The 19,535-nt window shown below is 46.7% G+C and overlaps 2 protein-coding genes across 3 annotated transcripts; both read left to right on the top strand.

Annotated features, from left to right (window-relative positions):
• Nucleotides 1-294: 294 nt before the first annotated feature.
• On the top strand, nt 295-5,591 carry LOC127687816 (serine protease inhibitor A3N-like). The gene is made up of 5 exons (XM_052186665.1): nt 295-305; nt 375-1,027; nt 2,998-3,271; nt 4,216-4,366; nt 5,391-5,591. Exons 1-5 carry the CDS (start codon nt 295-297, stop codon nt 5,589-5,591), a joined length of 1,290 nt encoding a protein of 429 aa, XP_052042625.1.
• Nucleotides 5,592-12,321: 6,730 nt separating this feature from the next.
• On the top strand, nt 12,322-17,860 carry LOC127686986 (serine protease inhibitor A3C-like). 2 transcript variants are annotated; one of them, XM_052185158.1, is made up of 4 exons: nt 12,322-12,958; nt 15,354-15,627; nt 16,520-16,670; nt 17,678-17,860. In XM_052185158.1, the coding sequence occupies exons 1-4, from the start codon at nt 12,322-12,324 to the stop codon at nt 17,858-17,860; spliced, it is 1,245 nt and encodes a 414-aa protein (XP_052041118.1). The 2 variants fall into 2 exon arrangements, with proteins under 2 accessions (XP_052041118.1, XP_052041117.1); XM_052185157.1 differs by having other exon boundaries at nt 15,354-15,631; nt 16,524-16,670.
• Nucleotides 17,861-19,535: the final 1,675 nt, after the last annotated feature.

The raw sequence follows: 19,535 nt of genomic DNA, 5'->3' as shown, positions 1-19,535 counted from the left end.
TCAGCATTGTAGGGGAGTACCAGGACAGAGAAAAGGGAGGGGGGAAAGATAGGAGAATGGATGGAGAGAAGAGGACGTATGGGACATATGGGGGGGGGGCACTTGGAAAGGGGAAAGCTTTTAGAATGTAAACAAAGAATATAGAAAATAAATTAAAAAAAAGAAAAGTTGGCTTCTGCAACAGCACTTCCTCCATGGTAGTAGGGATCTCATGATGTAGAACTGCCATCTGAGAGGCCAGAGCATCTCTCATGGACAGTTATAGAGGCAGGAAGGGCAGCAGAACAGGGCACAATGCTGGCCAGGTTGGGAGAACTAGGAGACGGTCGGAGCACCAGCTGAAGTCCCAGACTCAAGGGATGTTTTCCTTTCAGCCTGGAGAACAGAGAAGATGGCCTTCATTTCATCTCTGGGCTCTTGATAGCAGGGATCTTCCCTGCTGTCCTCTGCTACTCAGATGGAACACTAGGGAGTCACACTGTGGTCCAGAAAGGCCAAGACACTGAACAACAACTGAACAGTCTCACATTGGCCTCTGTCAACGAAAGCTTTGCCTTCATCGTCTACAAGTTGCTGAATTTGAATAATCTACATAAAAATATTGTCTTCTCCCCACTGGGCATTGCTACTGCCTTGGCCTCCGTGTCTCTGGGAGCAAAGGGCAACACCCTGGAAGAGATTCTAGAAGGTCTCAAGTTCAATGTCACAGAGACCCCTGAGGCAGACATCCACCAGGGATTTAGGCAACTCCTACAGGAGCTCAGCCAGCCTGGGGACCAGGTACAGATTAACGCAGGCAGTGCCGTGTTTCTTGAAAAATGCCTGCAAATCCTGACAGAGTTCAAAGAGAAGGCCACGGCTCTGTACCAAACTGATGCCTTCACAGTAGACTTCCAGCAGCCTCCTGAGGCCAGAAAGCTCATCAATGACTATGTGAGGAATGAGACCCAGGGGAAGATAAAGGAACTGGTCTCAGATCTGGTTAAGAGGGCATCCATGGTGGTAGTGAATTATCTCCTCTTTAGAGGTGAGAATGGAGAATGGTTGGTGAATGGAGGGAGAGGATGTTGCCTGGTAACCTGTGCCCTTACCCTGACCACTGGAAAGAAGGTGCTCATGGCCTCAGAGCCATGTGTGTCTAACTGCTTATTACACAAAGCCCTTACTTCTACTCTGATATCTTTTTAAGTTATTGATGTAATCACTGGGACAAGTCCAACAGAAAACCTGGGCTATCAATCTAGAAAGGCCATTTGGGCTGTGACTTAAACTTAATGACTGTCAGAATGCCATGTCTTTCACTGCCTGCCCTCTTGAACAGGCTGAAGCCATGGCTACTCTATACACAAATGGGATCCCTTGGTCTGTCCAGAGCAGGCATTTCTAGTATGCGCCTCTAGGAGGTATCTATCCCTCTGTAGAGCCTAGGTCTCCAGGAGGGCCCTGGTGGTCTGGGACTTCTTGACCTAAAGGAGACTAGCAATAGCAATCTTAATGAGGAAAGTATCATAACCCAAAAGTAGTGAAGAGGCCTGTGGGCAGCACCTACACAGGACTTTCCCCTGAGTCTGTTGTGTCATGAGCTGGTGGTTTGGGGTATGGATAAGCAGGGATTGGGGAAAAGTCATCAGAAAAGAGAAATGTCAGCCAGGCAGTGTTCTGTGTTAATGCCTGGCAGCTTCTTGGAATTTTAATTTTATAAAATTAATATTTAAAGGGTCAGAATTCCCAAGACACATTCCTAGGACAGGGAATTTGCTGGGACTTGGATCCATGCTAGTCAGAGACTCACCTGGAGGCATCATAGTTAAGGGTAGTTGGGGGAAATTCTGATAGAGATCAGGGAGCAAGGTGACAGCCCAGAAAGTTCTGCCTGACAGAGTTTGTGATGTAATAGACCTTGGGTCATTTGGTGTAAAATTAAGTTAGCCAGGATACAGGGAGGGCAGGCCTGGGCTCTTGGCAGAAAATCAGACTGACAATGCACATAAATATAGGAATGCACTGTGGTGGAGCTGAGTTACTCAGGCAATGGCAAGGTCATGTTCATCCTCCCTGATCAGGGCAAGATGCAACAGGTGGAAGCCAGCTTGTAACCAGAGACCCTGAGGAAGTGGAGGAGATCTTTCAGGCCCAGGTGCATGTCCTCAGGACTCAGGAGGAAAGAAGACAGGAGGACAGGACAGAGGAGAGGGCAGAGGACAGAGGACAGAGGACAGAGGACAGAGGACAGGACAGGATGGGCCCAGAGCTGCTGTGGGCAGGGTATGGTGGAGGCAGAGTGACATCCTGAAGGGTTAGACTGAAGAACCTGGCTCTCTAAACTCTTCACTGGTCACCAGCTCCAGGCTGCTGGTGTGGGGTTGGATGTATGTCTAGGCTAAGAGATACCAAGAGCAAGAAATTCTTTCGTCACCAACTCCCAGAGTGTGCATTGGTTGAGCAGACATACATTAGAAATCTGAGATAAGCCTGAGCTGAACCTATTGTTTTTGGTGGTGGCCATAGTCCATGCTTTGAATGAGGCTTCATTACCCATGTATTAGCCACAATCTATGGGGCTGTGAACTGATTTTGATATGAGAATACTCAGTATGCACTGTTCTATTTCATGAAAACCTGTCCCATAAGCCATCACCTTCTAGACATGGCTCCCCTAAGGAAGGCAGCACCCTCAACTCTCCCTTGTCTCAAGTCTCACCACCGTCACTCTGGTCTCTCTTACACACTCCACCCTAAATCCCTCATTGTGTCAGGAGCCCAACCAGCCAGGCTGTCATTTTGAGGTTCTCCTTTCCAAACTAAGCCTGAATCATCATTGCTAACACTTTGTCTACCTGCTGAGATTTTTCTAGTTAGGCATGTGCCACCCTGAGGGACATTCCGAGTGACTGAAGATGCATGGATTGCTGTCACAACTCAGAAGCTGAGCATAGATGGGGAGGGGGAGGAGCGTTTCTGCTGCTGTTACAATCTGATGATTTGCCTCATCTTTAGGCAAATGGAAGGAGCCCTTTGACCCTGATGACACGTTCATGGGAAATTTCATATTGGACAGGATGAGGCCTGTGATGGTGCCCATGAAGAAAATTGAGGACGTGACCACACCCTACTTCCGGGATGAGGAGCTGGAATGCACTGTGGTGGAGCTGAGTTACTCAGGCAATGGGAAGGCCTTGGTCATCCTCCCTGACCAGGGCAAGATGCAACAGGTAGAAGCCAGCTTGCAACCAGAGACCCCGAGGAAGTGGAGGAAATCTTTGAGGCCCAGGTGCATGTTCTCAGGGCCCAAAACTGTCATTGATTCCTGTCCTGCAGTTGTCCTGATGGCCAGTGTCCCTGTACCTCAGAGTCTCACTTGTACCCAATGTAATGGTTAAAGTGTCAGCTGGGGACATGTGGAGTTGAGATGAATTCCTCTCCTCTGTCTCAGTTGTATGAGGCCTGATTTTACTGTGGGTTTTCTTGTTGACAAGATAAGATCTGCTAGAACAAGGAATGGGGTGTCCTGTGTCTTTAAAAGGATGAAAATGACAGGGAATATTAAATGTGTCCTTGGAAGGCAGAGAGAATTGTGGTGCCATATTAACTTTGAGAATCACCTGTGTCCTGTGTAGACTTTCATCCACTTATCAGTCATTCATTCACTATTCATGGAATGGTGACTTGAAAACCTAACGTTTGCAAAGCTCTGACTTAGACCCAGAATCAGAGAAGAATGGACCAAAATTCTCATCCTTGTGGGCTACCTTGTAATTGAGAAAGAGACAGTAGAGGGATGAAAATAGAACTAATCATTATTTAATAATTTGGAGATGATAGTGAATTGCCGTGGCAGAGGAGAAGAAGACAGCCATGGCAAGGAGAGCTGGAGAGGGATGCAGTGTCCAGTGTGACTAGAAGGGCCACTAGGTGATGTCTGAAGGTGGACACGACAGGGAAGACCTGCATTTGTGGATCTATTAGAAAAGCATTCTCAGTCACGGAACAGCTACTTTCAAGCCAGGTTGCATGTCCACTGTAAACTCTCTCAAGCTCTGATGGAGAGTTAATATACCTTAGGAAGAGCAAAACCTCATGGTCTTGGCATGGGTGGAAAGAGAACTCTGCTCCAGTGAGAGGGCTCTTATAGAACGCTGCTCCTGAGACATAAGCTGCTCTGAGCTGGGCACAGATTCCATTTCATTCGCTAACATTTCTCTGCCTTGTTCTCAGGACGATAGATGAGCTCTACTTGCCCAAGTTCTCCGTATCCAAAACCTACAGACTAGAGAGCATCCTTCCAGAGCTGAGCATCAGGGAAATCTTCTCCACACAGGCTGACCTGTCTGGGATCACAGGACCCAAGGATGTAAGAGTCTCTCAGGTAAGACAAGAAACATGGGGTCATTGACTTTGGGTCCTGAATGTAGACAGTGAAGGCCATGTGGACATGTGATGTTCAATGTGGGAGAAAACCTGCAAGATTGAGATCCCTCATGCCTGGGAGAGAAAAATCATTCCTCAGATACTCCTTCTCAGAGTGTGCAGCCAGTCGCTCCTTTACCCTCTGGACTTGAACTCGTCCAAAGTCAATGATGGGGAAAGCGCCTGTGCTTGGTTTTAGTCCACATGCTTCCCAGTCCATGCTGCACTCCAAGGCTTCCCACAATCCACTGCAGGCCAACCACAATCCACTGCAGAGCCACCCACAATCCACTGCAGGGACACCTACAATCTACTGCAGGGACACCTACAATCCAGTGCATTGCCATTCACAATCTACTGTACCGCCAAAGCAACTCTGGTCTTAGCTTCTTCAATGCAGCGCCAGGCCATTACTATTTTACCAGCACACAGAATAGCATCGGTAAATGTAAAAAGAAGGGATCAATAGCAGTTCTGAAGAAAACCCTGAGGAGAGGAGAGGAGATGCCCGTAGACCCTCATCATACAGTCCTTGGATGTTGGTTCCTAATGTTCTGTCCAGTGCCCACTCGGAGCTCGGGGCTCACATCTGTACCAGCAGGATGTAGTCTGGGAAAGTGAAGCCTGCCCTGTGCATTGCTGTTGCATATCCCAAGGAGGTTGGAGAGGGAGCATGCTGAATCCTGCACTGAGGGCCAGCATAATGACTGTTCCCTGTGGTGCTTTTAGGAGGCTGCCTGTGGCAACAGCCTGGCATTGCCTACTCCTGTCCTCCTGTTGTAGTGCATTAGAGGGCAGCATGTATTCAGACTCTGAGTGGACCCAGGGTGTGCCTTATCTCACACCCTGAACAGAGACTTGGAAAACCAGGGTGAGAGATCTTGGAAGGAACAAAGAAATTCCCCAGCAGATGAGGCCAGCACTCACTGCATGCTCCAGACCCTCCTGCTTCTCCAGTGAGTGGTGTGTTTCCCTCCCCACAGGTGGCCCACAAGGCTGCGCTGGATGTGGCTGAGACAGGCGCAGAAGCAGATGTTGCCACAAGATCAAAAACTATCCCACTGATTGCAAAATTGGACTCTGTGAAAGTGAATTTGAATAAGCCATTCCTGATTATTATCGGTTCTTCAAACACTCAGATTCCACACTTAATAACCAAAGTCCTGAATCCTAAGGGAGACTAGAACTTCCTAAATTGCAGGGTGGGGTCTTCTTCCCAAGAGCTGGGAGCTGAGCCTCTGTGTATGTCTCTGTGCTCATTTTGATTTCCATTCTCTGCTTGACTGTAGCATAACTTGACTGCACAGTGACACTGTGTGACTCCCTCATGCACCAGTGCTTGTGACTGGTCAGTGGCAACTCCCTGTCATCTCATCCTGACAACACTAGCTCAGGTTCCTGACCTGAAATTTATGTTATTCCCTGTCTCTGCTATCTCCCCAGTATCTGCATCAACCCCAAAGCGTGGGCCTCGGAGGCAGCCATAACCCCAAACTCTGGTTATGTCTGTCTTCAGCTTTTCAGTCATGATGGGACTAAGCAAATTTACAGGCCAACCCACATAGACCAAGAATGGAACCTGCTGCCCTGCATCTATCTGCAGCATCTGAAACACATGATGCCCAGGTCTGCCTTACTCTTACCTTCCTGTGGTCATGGCTAAGGACAACCCCTTGCAGAGTCTCCAGGTCCCGCCCACATCTGTCACAGTTGGAGCCCTCACCCCTGCCACTGTATGGGGCCTGGAGGTCAGAGCAGCTCCTCTCCCCCTAGCACTCCTACACAGCAGAGAATCACACACAGGATTCCCTTCCCAGTGAGTGCTGAGATACCACACATAGGACCATGGGGTGAGAGAAGAAGGGACCAATCTATTGACAGCAGCCAAGTGTCTCCACAATGACAATGTGCCTAACTGTCAGTCAAGGCCCTGAGCTGGACCCCACATGTTCTCCGTGTGTAATGATGTCACCCAACTGTATCCCTCCATCCATTTGGCCCTCTAACCAGGTGTCTAAGGAGCCTGGGGTTGAATAAATCTCATGCTGCCCATGCAGTGGTTCTGAAACTCGTGGCCAAATTAGAGTCCATCTAAAAAGGGAGTCTAGAAGCTAGATATTAGGGTTTGTTTGTCCTCATTACTTGCAGGCTGACATTTTGCATGCTTCTTGGCAACCAAATATTGCCCGGGTGAAGAAGCCTCTAAAGGGAGAGACCCAGTGTGCTATAGAGGTAACAGACTGTGGAGGGAAAGATAGTTAAATCTAAAAATTTCCTGACACGAAACATCCATGAAATCTAGGAGTCTATGAAAAGATGTAATCCAAGGATACTGAGAATAGAAGGGGAAGAGTCCTTAGCTCCAAGGCCCAGAAAATAGTTTTAACAAAATCATAGAAGAAAATTTCCCCAACCTAAAGGAAGAGATGCCTATAAATATACAAGAATTTTGGCTAAGGTCATCCTTGAGTCCTGAGTCTCTTGCCTCCAGGTTTCTGGTACGCTAGAGGTTCCTCCAACCCCACCCCACCCCCATCTCCAGAGGCTGCATATTTTCATTCCTTCTCCTGACCCTCTGGGCCTCTCTCATCTTCTTGCCCCCCATACCTGATCATGTTCCACTTTTCTCCTCCTACTTCCCTCTCTGACCAAGATACCTCTCCCTCTGCCTCCTGTGATTAGTTTGTTACCCCTTCTAAAATGAAACTGAAGCATCCTCACTTGGGCTTTCCTGCTTGTTAAACTTCATACAGTATGTGGGCTATATCTTAGGTATTCTGTACTTTTGAGGTAACATCCACTTATCAGTGACTACATACCACGCATGTCCTTTGGGATCTGGGTTACCTTACTCAGCATATTTTTTAAAGATATATTTATGTATGTATGTATGCATGTATGTATGTATGTATGTATGTATGTATTTACTTATTTATTTATTATAAGTACACTGTAGCTGTCTTATAATAGGGCATCAGATCCCATTACAGATGGTTGTGAGTCACCATGTTGCTGCTGGGAATTGAACTCAGGACCTATGCAAGAGCAGTCACTGCTCTTAACCGCTGAGCCATCTATCCAACCCTGCATGATATTTTCTAGTTCCACACATTTGCCTGTAAAATTCATGATGCCCTCATAAAGCTGAATAGTATTCCATTGTGTAAATGAACCACATTTTGTGTATCCAGTCTTCAGTTGAGGGACATTTGGCTTGCTTCCATTTTCTGGATATAGAAAATGTGGTGCATGTGTCCTTGTGGTATGGTGGGACATCTTTTGAGTATATAAACCCAGGAACTGTATAGCTGGATCTTCAGGTAGAACCATTTCCAGTTTTCTGAGGAACCACCAGACTGATATCCAGAGTGCTTGTATCAGTTTGCAATCCCACCAGCAATGGAGGAGTGTTCCTCTTCCTCCACATCCTCACCAGCATATACTGTCACTTGAGTTTTTGATCTTAGCCATTCTGATTGGTGTAAGGTAGAATCTAATGACTAAAGATTTAAAACATTTCTTTAACTGTGACTTGGCCATACCAGATTCTTCTGTTGTGAATTCTGTTTGGTTATGTACCCCATTTTTAAAGTGGATTATTAGGTTTTTTGGAGGTTAACTTCTTGAGTTCTTTATATATGTTAGATTTTAGCCCTCTATCAAATGGAGGGTAAGTGAAGATTTTTCCCAATTTGCAGATTGCAGATTTGTCCTATTGACTAGGTTCTTTGTCTTAGAGAAGCTTTCCAGTTCTACAAGGTCCTATTTATCAATTGCTGATCTAAGAGCCTGAGACATTAGTGTCATGTTCAGGAAATTTACCCCTATGCCTATGAGTTCTTGGCTCTTTCCCACGTTATCTTCTATTAGATTCAGTCAATGGGGTAGCCTTAGCCAAAATGCAAAACAATGTGGAGAGGGAACTCAAAGAGTCTACCTCCAGTAGATAGACGGGGCTTCAAGTAGAGAAATGGGGTTACCAACCTAACACACAGACAAAATTTTTGACCCAGAATAGTTCCTGTCTAAAAGAACTTCAGAGACAAAAATGGAAAAGAATTTGTTAATTGCTTTTTCTAACTCTGTGAGGAATTGAGTTGGGATTTTGATGGGTATTGCGTTGAATCTGTATATTGCTTTTGGCAAAATGGCCATTTTAACTATATTGATTCTGGCGATCCATGAGCATGGGAGGTTTTCCCATTTTTTGAGGTCTTCTTCCATTTCCTTCTTCAGAGTCTTGAAGTTCTTGTCGTAAAGATCTTTCACATGTTTGGTAAGAGTCACCCCAAGATACTTTATACTGTTTGTGGCTATTGTGAAGGGGGTCATTTCCCTAATTTCTTTCTCAGCCTGCTTATCCTTTGAGTATAGGAAGGCCACTTAAGTTGATTTTATAGCCTGCCACTTTGCTGAAGTTGTTTATCAGCTGTAGGAGTTCTCTAGTGGAGTTTATTGGGTCACTTAGGTAGACTATCATGTCATCTGCAAATAATGATAGTTTGACTTCTTCCTTTCCAATTTGTATCCCTTTGACCTCCTTATGTTGTCGAATTGCCCGAGCTAGTACCTCAAGTACAATATTGAAAAGATAAGGAGAGAGGGGGCAGCCCTGTCTAGTCCCTGATTTTAGTGGGATTGCTTCAAGTTTCTCTCCATTTAGTTTGATGCTGGCTACCGGTTTGCTGTATATTGCTTTTACTATGTTTAGGTATGGGCCTTGAATTCCCGTTCTTTCCAAGACTTTAAGCATGAAAGGATGCTGAATTTTGTCAAATGCTTTTTCAGCATCCAATGAAATGACCATGTGGTTTTTTTCTTTGAGTTTGTTTATGTAGTGGATTGCATTGATGGATTTCTGTATATTAAACCAACCCTGCATTCCCGGGATAAAGCCTACTTGATCATGGTGGATGATCGTTTTGATGTGTTCTTGGATTCGGTTGGCAAGAATTTTATTGAGTATTTTTGCATCGATGTTCATAAGGGAAATTGGTCTGAAGTTCTCTTTCTTTGTTGGATCTTTGTGTGGCTTTGGTATCAGCGTAATTGTGGCTTCGTAGAAGGAATTGGGTAGTGTTCCTTCTGTTTCTATTTGGTGGAAGAGTTTGAAGAGTATTGGTGTTAACTCTTCTTTGAAGGTCTGATAGAATTCTGCACTGAAACCATCTGGTCCTGTGCTTTATTTGGTTGGAAGACTTTCTATGACTCCTTCTATTTCTTTAGGCGTTATGGGACTGTTTAGATGATCTATTTGGTCCTGATTTAATTTTGGTATTTGGTATCTGTCAAGGAAATTGTCCATTTCCTCCAGATTCTCCAGTTGTGTTGAGTACAGGCTCTTGTAGTAGGATCTGATGATTTTTTGGATTTCCTCAGTTTCCGTTGTTATATCTCCCTTTTCATTTCTAAGTTTGTTAATTTGGATACTTTCTCTGTGCCCTTTGGTCAGTCTGGCTAAGGGTTTATCTATCTTGTTGATTTTCTCAAAGAACCAGCTCCTCGATTCGTTAATTTTTTTGTACGGTTCTCTTTGTTGCCAATTGATTGATTTCAGTTCTGAGTTTGATGATTTCCTGTCTTCTACTCCTCCTGGGCAAATTGGCTTCTTTTTGTTCCAGGACATTCAGGTGTGTTGTTAAGCTGCTAGTGTATGCTCTCTCCATTTTCTTTTTGGAGGCACTCAGGGCTATGAGTTTTCCTCTTAGCACTGCTTTCATTGTGTCCCAAAGATGTGGGTATGTTGTGCCTTCATTTTCATTAAATTCTAAAAAGTTTCTGATTTCTTTCTTTATTTCTTCTTTGGCCAAGGTGTCATTGAGTAGAGTATTATTCAGCCTCCATGTGTATGTGGGCTTTCTGTTGTTTTTGTTACTATTGAAAACCACTCTTACACCATACTGATCTGATAGGAGGCATGGGATTAGTTCGATCATCTTATATTTGTTGAGGTCTGCCTTGTGTCCAATTATATGGTCGATTTTGGAGAAGGTACCATGAGGTGCTGAGAAAAAGGTATATTCTTTTGTTTTAGGGTGAAATGTTCTATAAATATCAGTCAAATCCAATTGGTCCAAAGCTTCAATTAGTTTTACTGTGTCCCTGTTTAGTTTCTGTTTTTCCGATCGGTCCATTGAGGAGAGTGGAGTGTTGAAGTCCCCCACAATTATTGTGTTAGGTGCAATGTGTGCTTTGAGCTTTAGTAAAGTTTCTTTTACGAATGAGGGTGCCCTTGCATTTGGTGCATAGATGTTCAGGATTGAAAGTTCTTCTTGGTGGATTTTTCCTTTGACCAGCAAGAAGTGTCCTTCTGTGTCTCTTTTGATGACTTTAGATTGAAAGTCAATTTTATCTGATATTAGAATGGCTACTCCTGCTCATTTCCTGTGACCACAAAGAAGGCTCCATCACTGAGCCATGTCTCTTCCTGTACAAGCAGAGTAGCCTCTCTTCTCTGGATATAATTTTGGCACAAAATATTGTTTAGTGCTTTTCCAAAGAAATGATTGCATCAGTCTGAAAGTAAAGTGCAGGGTAAACGCAGCCAAATTGTTGAGATCCCTGGCTCATCTGAGGGTGTGTCACAGCCACAGGGACAACTGGCTTAGAGACAACACACCCTCCTCTGCTCCCCCCAGTTCCTTGTGTGCTCCTCTGGTCTTCTCCCCCAGCCTTCTTCCCTTAGCTCCCTCCTTCTTTCTTTCCCTCTCCCTCCTCCTATCTCCCTGCCCCTCTTTTCCCCATTTCTCTCTACTTTCTTTCTCCAAACTTCTCCCCCTTCTCCCCTCTCTCCTCAGTCCTCTCCCCTCTCTCCTCTCTCCTCCCTTGTCTTTTCTCTGCCCACTCTCCTCTCCTATCTCTCCACTCTCATCTCTCATCTCTCCTGTTTCCTCTCCTCTCTCCACTCTCCTTTTCCTCTCTCTTCTCTCCACTTCTTCCTCTGCCTCCTGTTCACTTAAAATCCACTTTCACCTTTACACACCTGAACAAATGTTCAGAGGCTAAAAATAGACAGTCATAATTACCATAATTGCAAACTTCCAGCTATAGTTCATTAGGATGCCTGTGCCCTCCCCCAACACCAGGTCTATAAAGAGGAGATGAACCCCTAGACATTCCTGACAACCACTCCCAATGTCCACAACAAGCCAGTCACCAGAAATGTAACCTGTACCCCTCACCAACCTGCACAGTGAGGTCCACGCATTTGTTTGCTCCACACAGCCTGGCAGCCCGCATGAAATCTAGTGCAGGTGTCAGAGACAGATACTACTCCTTCTTCTTCCCACCAAAAGGCCTTCCAAGCTTGAGGTACAAACCATTATATAGTTCCCTGGCAGGACTGAGAGAACCTTCCCCTGTGTGTGTCCTTCTACCACAGGTTCTCATGGATTCATGACTTCTGCACTGCACCAGATATCTCTACTGCTTCCTCTCCACCAATCCTCCCCATGCCTAGCTTCAAGCACCAAATGAACACAGATGCTTTAAGATTTCTAAGATTTGTCATCAAAGGGCTAAGATAGGACCTGTGATACAAACTGCTCCAAGGTTCCAGAGCTCAGACTAAGAAGGTGGCTCAAGTGCAAAGTGCAGTCAGGGTCCACACCCATCCCTGGCTCCGCTTCTGGTTTGGTCTATGACGGAGCATATTGATTCAAATATCTGGATCTTCGTCCTCTACTATGAAAATTGGCTTCTGCAACAGCACTTCCTCCATGGTAGTAGGGAGCTCATGATGTAATACTGCCACCCAAGTGCCCAGAGCACCTCCTGTGGGCATTCACAGAAGCAGTAAGGGCAGCAGATTAGGGTACAGTGCAGGCCACATGGGAGAGCTAAAAGATGATCAGAGCACCAGCTGGTCCTCCAGACTCAATGAATGTTTTCTTTTCAGCCTGGAGAACAGATAAGATGGCCTTCACTGTAGCTCTGGGGATCTTGATGGCTGGGATCTGTCCTGCTGTCCTCTGCTTCCCAGATGGCACATTGGGAAGGGACACTCTATTCCATGAAGACCAAGTCAACAGGACACAACTGGAAAGTCTCACATTGGCCTCCATCAACAATGACTTTGCCTTCAGCCTCTACAAGGAGCTGGCTTTGAAGAATCCAGATAAAAATATTGTCTTCTCCCCACTTAGCATCTCAGCTGCCTTGGCTATTGTGTCCCTGGGAGCAAAGGGCAACACTTTGCAAGAGATTCTAGAAGGTCTCAAGTTCAATCTCACAGAGACCCCTGAGGCAGACATCCACCAGGACTTTAGGTACATCCTCAGCATTCTTAGCCAGCCAGAGGACCAAGTACAGATCAGCACAGGCAATGCTTTGTTTATTAATAAGTGCCTACAGATCCTGGCAGAGTTCAAGGAGAAGGCAAGGGCTCTGTACCAGACTGAGGCCTTCACAGCAGACTTCCAGCAGTCTCGTGAGGCTGAAAAGCTCATCAATGACTATGTGAGCAATCAGACCCAGGGGAAGATTAAGGGACTGATCTCAGACCTGGATGAGAGGACATCCATGGTGCTGGTGAATTACATCTTCTTTAAAGGTGAGAGTGGTGACTGCTTGGGAATTGGAGGGAGAGGATCTTGCCTGGGTAGTTTGTGTCCTTTATGCTGACCACTGTAAAGGAGGTGGTCAAAGCCTTGCAGACATAGGTACCTAACTTCTTGGTACTCACAAACCTCTTCTGAGATGTTTCTGGACAATGGTTATGTTTCCTGGTACATGCAAAAGAGGAGCCCTGAGCTCTCAGTCTACAATGGCTGATTATTGACTGTGAGTTAACCTTAGTTGCAAGCAGAATACCATACCTCATATGTCCGGTCCTAACTGTTGGTCAGAAGCCATGACTACTCCCTGCATGGCTATTTCCTCAGGATTCCCACTGTAGGCATTTCTAATATGTCCCTATAGCAGATGTCCATACCTGCTGGGGAGCTTCTGTCGTTAGGAGGGTCTAAGTGGGATGGGGACGTCGTGATCAAAAGGAGCCTAGATGAATTGGAGAACATTATACTAAGTGAGGTAACCCAGTCTCAAAAGATCAATCATAGTATGCGTTCACTAATAAGTGGATATTAGCCTAGAAAATTGGAATACCCAAAACATAATCCACACATTGAATGATGTCCAAGAAGAATGGAGGAGTGGTCCCTGGTTATGGAAAGACTCAGTGTAGCAGTATAGGGCAATACCAGAACAGGGAAGTGGGAAGGGGTGGATGGGAGAACAGGGAGGAGGGAAGAGGGCTTATGGGACTTTCGGGGAGTGGGGAGCCAGAAAAGAGGAAATCATTTGAAATGTAAATAAAAAAATATATCGAATAAAATAATAAAAAGGAGTCTAGAGACAGTAATTGGAACAGGGAAGGTAGCATAGCCCACAACTAGTGAAGAGCCCTGTAGACGGTTACTGCGCAGTACTTCTCCTCTGAGCCATTTCTCTAATTAACTGGTCCTGGGCATGGAGAAGCAGGGACTAGGGAAGAGCCACTAGAGGTGGGGATGTGTCACCAAGGCAGTGTTCTGGGTTTAGTGTCTGACTGCTTTGTGTAATACTGCTTTTGTAAAATAACTACTGACTAAGCATGAAAAGTCAGAATTCTCAAGACATATTCCTGAGCCAGAGATTCTGATGAGACATGGATTCAAAATAGATATTCAGCTGGAGATGTTATAAGTAAGGTACTGGGTGGGGCAGGAATCCAGAGATCCCACGTGTACAACATCCTGCCTGATAGACACAGGGAGCAAAGTGACAGACCTGAACAGAGAGTGCCTAACAGAAATCGTGATGTAACCAGACCTTGGGTGAATGTGGAGCTGATTAAAGTTAGTCCAGGACAGAGGTAGGGCAGGTCTGAGCTATAGACAGAAAATCAAGGTGACAATGGAGAGAAATACAGGACAGGATGTCAGAGCACAAGAGGGCAGGACGAGAGAGTGCACAGGAGAACAGAGGACAGAAGGACAGAGAACAGGAGGACAGAGGACAGAATGGGAGAGTGCAGGAGGACAGAGGACAGGAGAATAGAGGACAGGAAGACAGAGTACAGGGGGACAGAGGACAGAGAATAGGAGAACAGAAGACAGAGGACAGGCAGACAGAGGATAGGAGGACAGGAGGACAGAGGACAGGAAGATAGAGTACAGGGGGACAGAGGACAGAGGATAGGAGAACAGAAGACAGAGGACAGGCAGACAGAGGATAGGAGGACAGGAGGACAGTATGGCCCCAGAGCTGCTGTGGGCAGGGGATGGTGGAGGCAGAGTGACATCCTGAAGGGTTAGGCTGCAGGGCATGGCACTCTCAACTCTGCCCAGACTCAGGATCAGGGCTGCTTGGTGTAGAGTTGGATGTATGTTTAGGTTCTGGTAGCAGAGGCATAAACTAGAAATCTGGGATAAACCTGAGCTGGTCTCTGTGATGTGAGGAGACCATCACAGCCCATGTGTATGATGAGGACTCATTAACCACGACTGAGCCCACAGTCTGTGGATTATGGACTGCTCATCATGTAGGAAAACTTAGACTTTTTTCTCCTATTTCCCCTAAAAAATGTCCCACAAGGCATTGCCTTCTAAACATGGTTCCCCTGAAGAAGACGGAACCCTCAACTCTTCCCAAGCTCCAGTCTCACTACCTTCCATCTTGTCTCTCTTAAACACTCTACCCCAGATCCCTAATTGTGTCAGGAACTCAAGTACTGAAGCTGAGCTTTTAGGGCTCCCCTGTCCAAAGCATGCCTGGAAAAAATTCTCATAGCTAGCAACTTGATCAACTACCAAGCTTTATGCAAATCAGCATATGCCACACTAAGGTGCACTCGGAGTGACTGAAGATGGATGGATTGCTGTCACAACTCAAAGGCTGAGCATAAATGAGGAGGAGGTGGGGTATTTGTCCTGCTGCTATAACATGATCATTTTCCTCATCCTTAGGCAAATGGAAGATGCCCTTTAACCCCCGTGTCACACTTGAGTCTGCGTTCTACTTGGATGAGAAGAGGTCTGTGAAGGTGCCCATGATGAAAAATAAGGCCCCCACCACACCCTACTTCTGGGATAAGGAGCTGTCCTGCTCTGTGGTGGAGCTGAAGTACACAGGAAATGCTAGCGCCCTGTTCATCCTCCCTGACCAGGGCAGGATGCAGCAGGTGGAAGCCAGTTTGCAACCAGAGACCCTGAGGAAGTGGAAGGACTCTCTGAGGCCCAGGTTCGTGTCCTCAGGACCCATAACTGGCCTGGATCCCTGTCCTTCTGTTACCTGATGGCCAGTGACCTTGTACCTCAGAAACACTAGAACCCAGTGTAATGGTGGACAGTCCCCAGGTGACAGTTGAACTTGAGTTGAATATCCCTCTGCTATGTATTTTGGGCCATGAGTTGCTGTCAATGTTGTTCACAAGATGAGATCAGGAGAACAAGGAGCTGAGGTTTCCTCCCTGCAACAGGCTGTAAGTGACATGGCGTCTAGAATGAGTTGGAAGGCAGAGGGAATTGTGATGATGGACAGGAGATGAGCTCTGAGAATCAGCTGTGCCTGTCGAGCCATCTCATCTTCTCAATGCTCATCAATCACCATACACACAATAAGACTTGAAGGCCTACTATGTGCCTTCTGATGTAGACTCTGAGAGTTTATCAGAGACTGAAGCCCAAATGTATCTTTGAGGCTCCTCTTGTAAGTTGACAAAGAAAGAGTGTAGGAGTGAAAATTAAATTAATCATCATTTAGTAGATTAAATGTGAGAAAGGGTGAGTTAAGAAAGGGTGTGTCCAAGGTTTTAGGAAAGCTGGAGTCTGATGCAGTCAGCAACTTTAAATAGAAGGCTCATTAGATGTTTTAGGGTAGCCATGCCAGGGGAGGATTTTATTTGTGGATTTAGGAGGAAAACATTCTGTCAAGGAACAGCTAGGACCCAGTCAGGTTTCTTGTCCACTGTACACACTCTCAGGCCCTGATGGATAATTAATGCATGAGGAAAGTCAAGTCTTCTAGGCATGGGTGCGAAGAGGGCTGTCTGTAGAGAGGAGCTGTAGCAACAGGGTGGACTGAGGAGTCCACAGAGTCCAGGGACTCTTACATTGCTATTTTTTATTCTCAGGAAGATCGATGTGCTCTACCTGCCCAAGTTCTTAGTCTCCACTGACTACAGCCTGGAGGACGTCTTTCCAGAGCTGGGCATTAAGGAAGTCTTCTCCACACAGGCTGACCTGTCTGCCATTGCAGGAACCAACAATCTGACTGTCTCTCAGGTAAGACAAGAAACACAGGGTGCTTTGCCTTGGGTCCAGAATATGAATGGTGAAGGGCATGTGGGCATGTGGGGGCAGTACATGTGTGAGAATTCCTACATTTCTGTGGTCCCGTAACAAATGTATATCCTTGTCCCCTGTACATAAGCTCACCAGGAGACCACTGTGAGGAAGGACTGTACTTACCTTATAAAACCGTAGATACCAACCTGTGCTGTACAGCAGGGTACCCACAATACACTGCAGGACCACTGACAATATACTGTAGGACCTTCCACAATTCACTGCAGGGTCTCCCACAATACACTGCAGGGCCTCCCACAATTCACTGCAGGGCACCGACAATATACTGCACGGCCTCCCACAATACTGCAGGCCAAATCACTTCAGTTTTAGCCTCTATACTGCAGCACTGGGAAAGTACTTCTGGACCAGCACACAGAATTTTAACAGTAGAAGTAACAACAAGGAATCTCTGGCAGTTCTGATGAACACTCCCAAAATAGGAGAGAAGATGCTGTAGACCCTCATACTACATTTCTAGATGCATCGCCTCTCACTGTCCAGTGTCCACTCAGAGCCCTGGTCTCAGATCTGTACCAGCAGGACACGGCAGTCTGGGAATGTGAAGCCATGGGTTGTACACTGCTGCTGTATATATTCCAAGGAGGCTGGAGCAGGAGGGATAGAGAGCCCTGCACTGGCTGCCAGCACCCTGGCTATTCCCTCAAAAGAAGTTGGACACTGCCTGTGAGGAAACACCAACCACTGCCTAACTCCATTCTCCAATTTGTAGTGGGTTTGAGGGCAGCACAGATTCAGACACTGAGCAGACCAAGGCATGTGTCATCTCTGATTCTGAGCAGAGACTTGGGAAATCCATGGTTAGAGCTCATGAAAGGAACAAGGAAACACCAGCGACGAGGCCTACTCTCTCTCACTGCTTGCTCCAGACCCCTCTCCTGCCCTCCCTGGTCTCCAGTGAGTGATGTATTCTCTCCCAACAGGTGGTCCACAAGGCTGTGCTGGACGTGGCTGAGACAGGCACAGAAGCAGCTGCTGCCACGGGAGCCAATTTTCTTGTTCGTAGAAGAACAACTGTGTTGTTCAACAGGCCATTCCTGATGTTTGTCTCTAGGACAGATGTTCACACTACCCTCTTTATGGCCAAAGTCACCAACCCTAAGTGAGACAAAAGCTCTCCAAGCTCTGAATATTCTGCCCGGGACCCTGGAATGGAGCCTGCATGTGGATCTCTGTGTATATCCTGGAATTCATGCTCTGATTGACTCTTGGAAAGGTGGTTTAGAAAGTGGCATTGACTGTCTCTGTGGTTGCTGCATGCACAGGAGCCTTTGAACTGTCAGTGTAAGGCTCTCAGGCCTCTTGGGAGCATCTGCGCATATTTCTAAACCTGGAATCTGTCTTTACTCCTCTTCCCTGGTGACTCCTTCTTATGTGTCTGTACCCCAAACCTAGGCATTGGAATACAGCCAGTCCCAGCATAGGCTCTGAGCACATCTGCCTTCAGCATCCACAGTCTTGATGGGACCATGTTGACCTGTTGGCCAACCCATGAGAATCAGACCCAGGACTGAGAGGGGAACCTACTGCACTGAATGTCATTCCAGCATCTCAGGACACCTGGTGCCATGCTCTTAGGTTGTGCTTTCCCCTCTGCAGACACTGGCACTCAGTGCCCCTTGCAGGGTCCCCTGGCCCTGCCTCCAGCTGGCACAGAGTTGGAGCCCAAACTCCTGCAGCTGCATAGAACCTGGGGATCAGACCAGCTCCTCTCCCCGAGCACTGCTACTCAGTGTAGAGTAGTAGCCTCCCTCTAAGCGCCCAGTGACCCAACTTCACACAAAAGATGAGCACCACCAACCAAAATGAAGAGGTAGGAGCAAAGGACGAACAAACATACACCTGCACAGAGCGCCCAGGCAGTGTCCCCTCAGCTTCTGTCGGAAGGGGTTGCCTTTAGTGACAACAGGGACATAGAGATTGTCACTCACTCTGTGACTCCTGTCATGGCCCTCCGACCTACATGCTATTCACAGTCCCTTTATGGATGAGAAAACTGAGGCACAGAACAGCTTAGTCATCTCCTTGTGACCAGACAGGTAGACATTATGACCGATGAGATGCTCTTCCCAGTGTCCCCCAAGTTGTGACTCTGTTCACGAGGCATCACTGTGGTGGACAGGTGGATGATGAAACAGGGCTCTGGTACTTCCCAGAGAAGAACCAAATGGTCCATGGATCAGGTGACATCTCTGCTGAGGTGGATATGAGGGGGATGAGAAAGTGCTCAGATAACCAGAGACTATTTTGGGCAGGGCAAAGAACAATGGATTCATTTCTGAAGGTCTGAGAGGAGGTGGATTTCTGGAACAAGAGAGTAGAGTGGTGGTGGGTTGGAAGAGGTAGGAGTGGCCACAGGGTTCCTTGAGGGTTCTGGGATAATTCAGAGCCACAGAGAGCATTGGAGGGGTGAGCCAACGTTTCTCACTTGGGAAAGATACTCTATGAGGTTATAATGCAGAAAACTGAGGTGTGAGAGGTGAGGAGTGCCACCGAGGGCAGTGTTGGGGAACATCAGGCCACAGCTGGGGAGGAGAGTAGATGACTCAGCTCACAGGATGAGCTGGCTTGTCTCTATGGAGGAGGAGAGGAGGTGAAGGTGCAGGTTGGGGCTCCTGCTGTTCATTGAGAATCCTCTGGGCCTGGAAACACGGCCATTGGTGGACAAGGACAGGAACAGCTAGACATTCAGGTGGGGATTTTTTCGAGTCTTAAGAATCCTGAGAACACCCACTGAGCAGTGGACATGAGGTCATCAGAGAATTGGAGCCTGGTGGCCCA

This window comes from Apodemus sylvaticus, chromosome 6 (assembly GCF_947179515.1).
Source record: "Apodemus sylvaticus chromosome 6, mApoSyl1.1, whole genome shotgun sequence".
Lineage (NCBI taxonomy): Eukaryota > Metazoa > Chordata > Mammalia > Rodentia > Muridae > Apodemus > Apodemus sylvaticus.
The sequence above is the reverse complement of the archived record's forward strand: the minus strand, read 5'-3'. Positions and strand labels throughout refer to the sequence as shown.

What these genes read in the sequence shown, in the direction of transcription:
- LOC127687816 (XM_052186665.1), top strand. An exon ending in AGGAAATCTTTGAGGCCCAG is followed by an intron (nt 3,272 to 4,215) that starts GTGCATGTTCTC and finishes CCTTGTTCTCAG; the next exon opens with GACGATAGATGAGCTCTACT. An exon ending in AGGATGTAAGAGTCTCTCAG is followed by an intron (nt 4,367 to 5,390) that starts GTAAGACAAGAA and finishes CCCTCCCCACAG; the next exon opens with GTGGCCCACAAGGCTGCGCT.
- LOC127686986 (XM_052185158.1), top strand. Translation starts at nt 12,322, where the DNA reads ATGGCCTTCACTGTAGCTCTGGGGATCTTGATGGCTGGGATCTGTCCT. An exon ending in GAATTACATCTTCTTTAAAG is followed by an intron (nt 12,959 to 15,353) that starts GTGAGAGTGGTG and finishes CCTCATCCTTAG; the next exon opens with GCAAATGGAAGATGCCCTTT. An exon ending in AAGGACTCTCTGAGGCCCAG is followed by an intron (nt 15,628 to 16,519) that starts GTTCGTGTCCTC and finishes TTTTATTCTCAG; the next exon opens with GAAGATCGATGTGCTCTACC.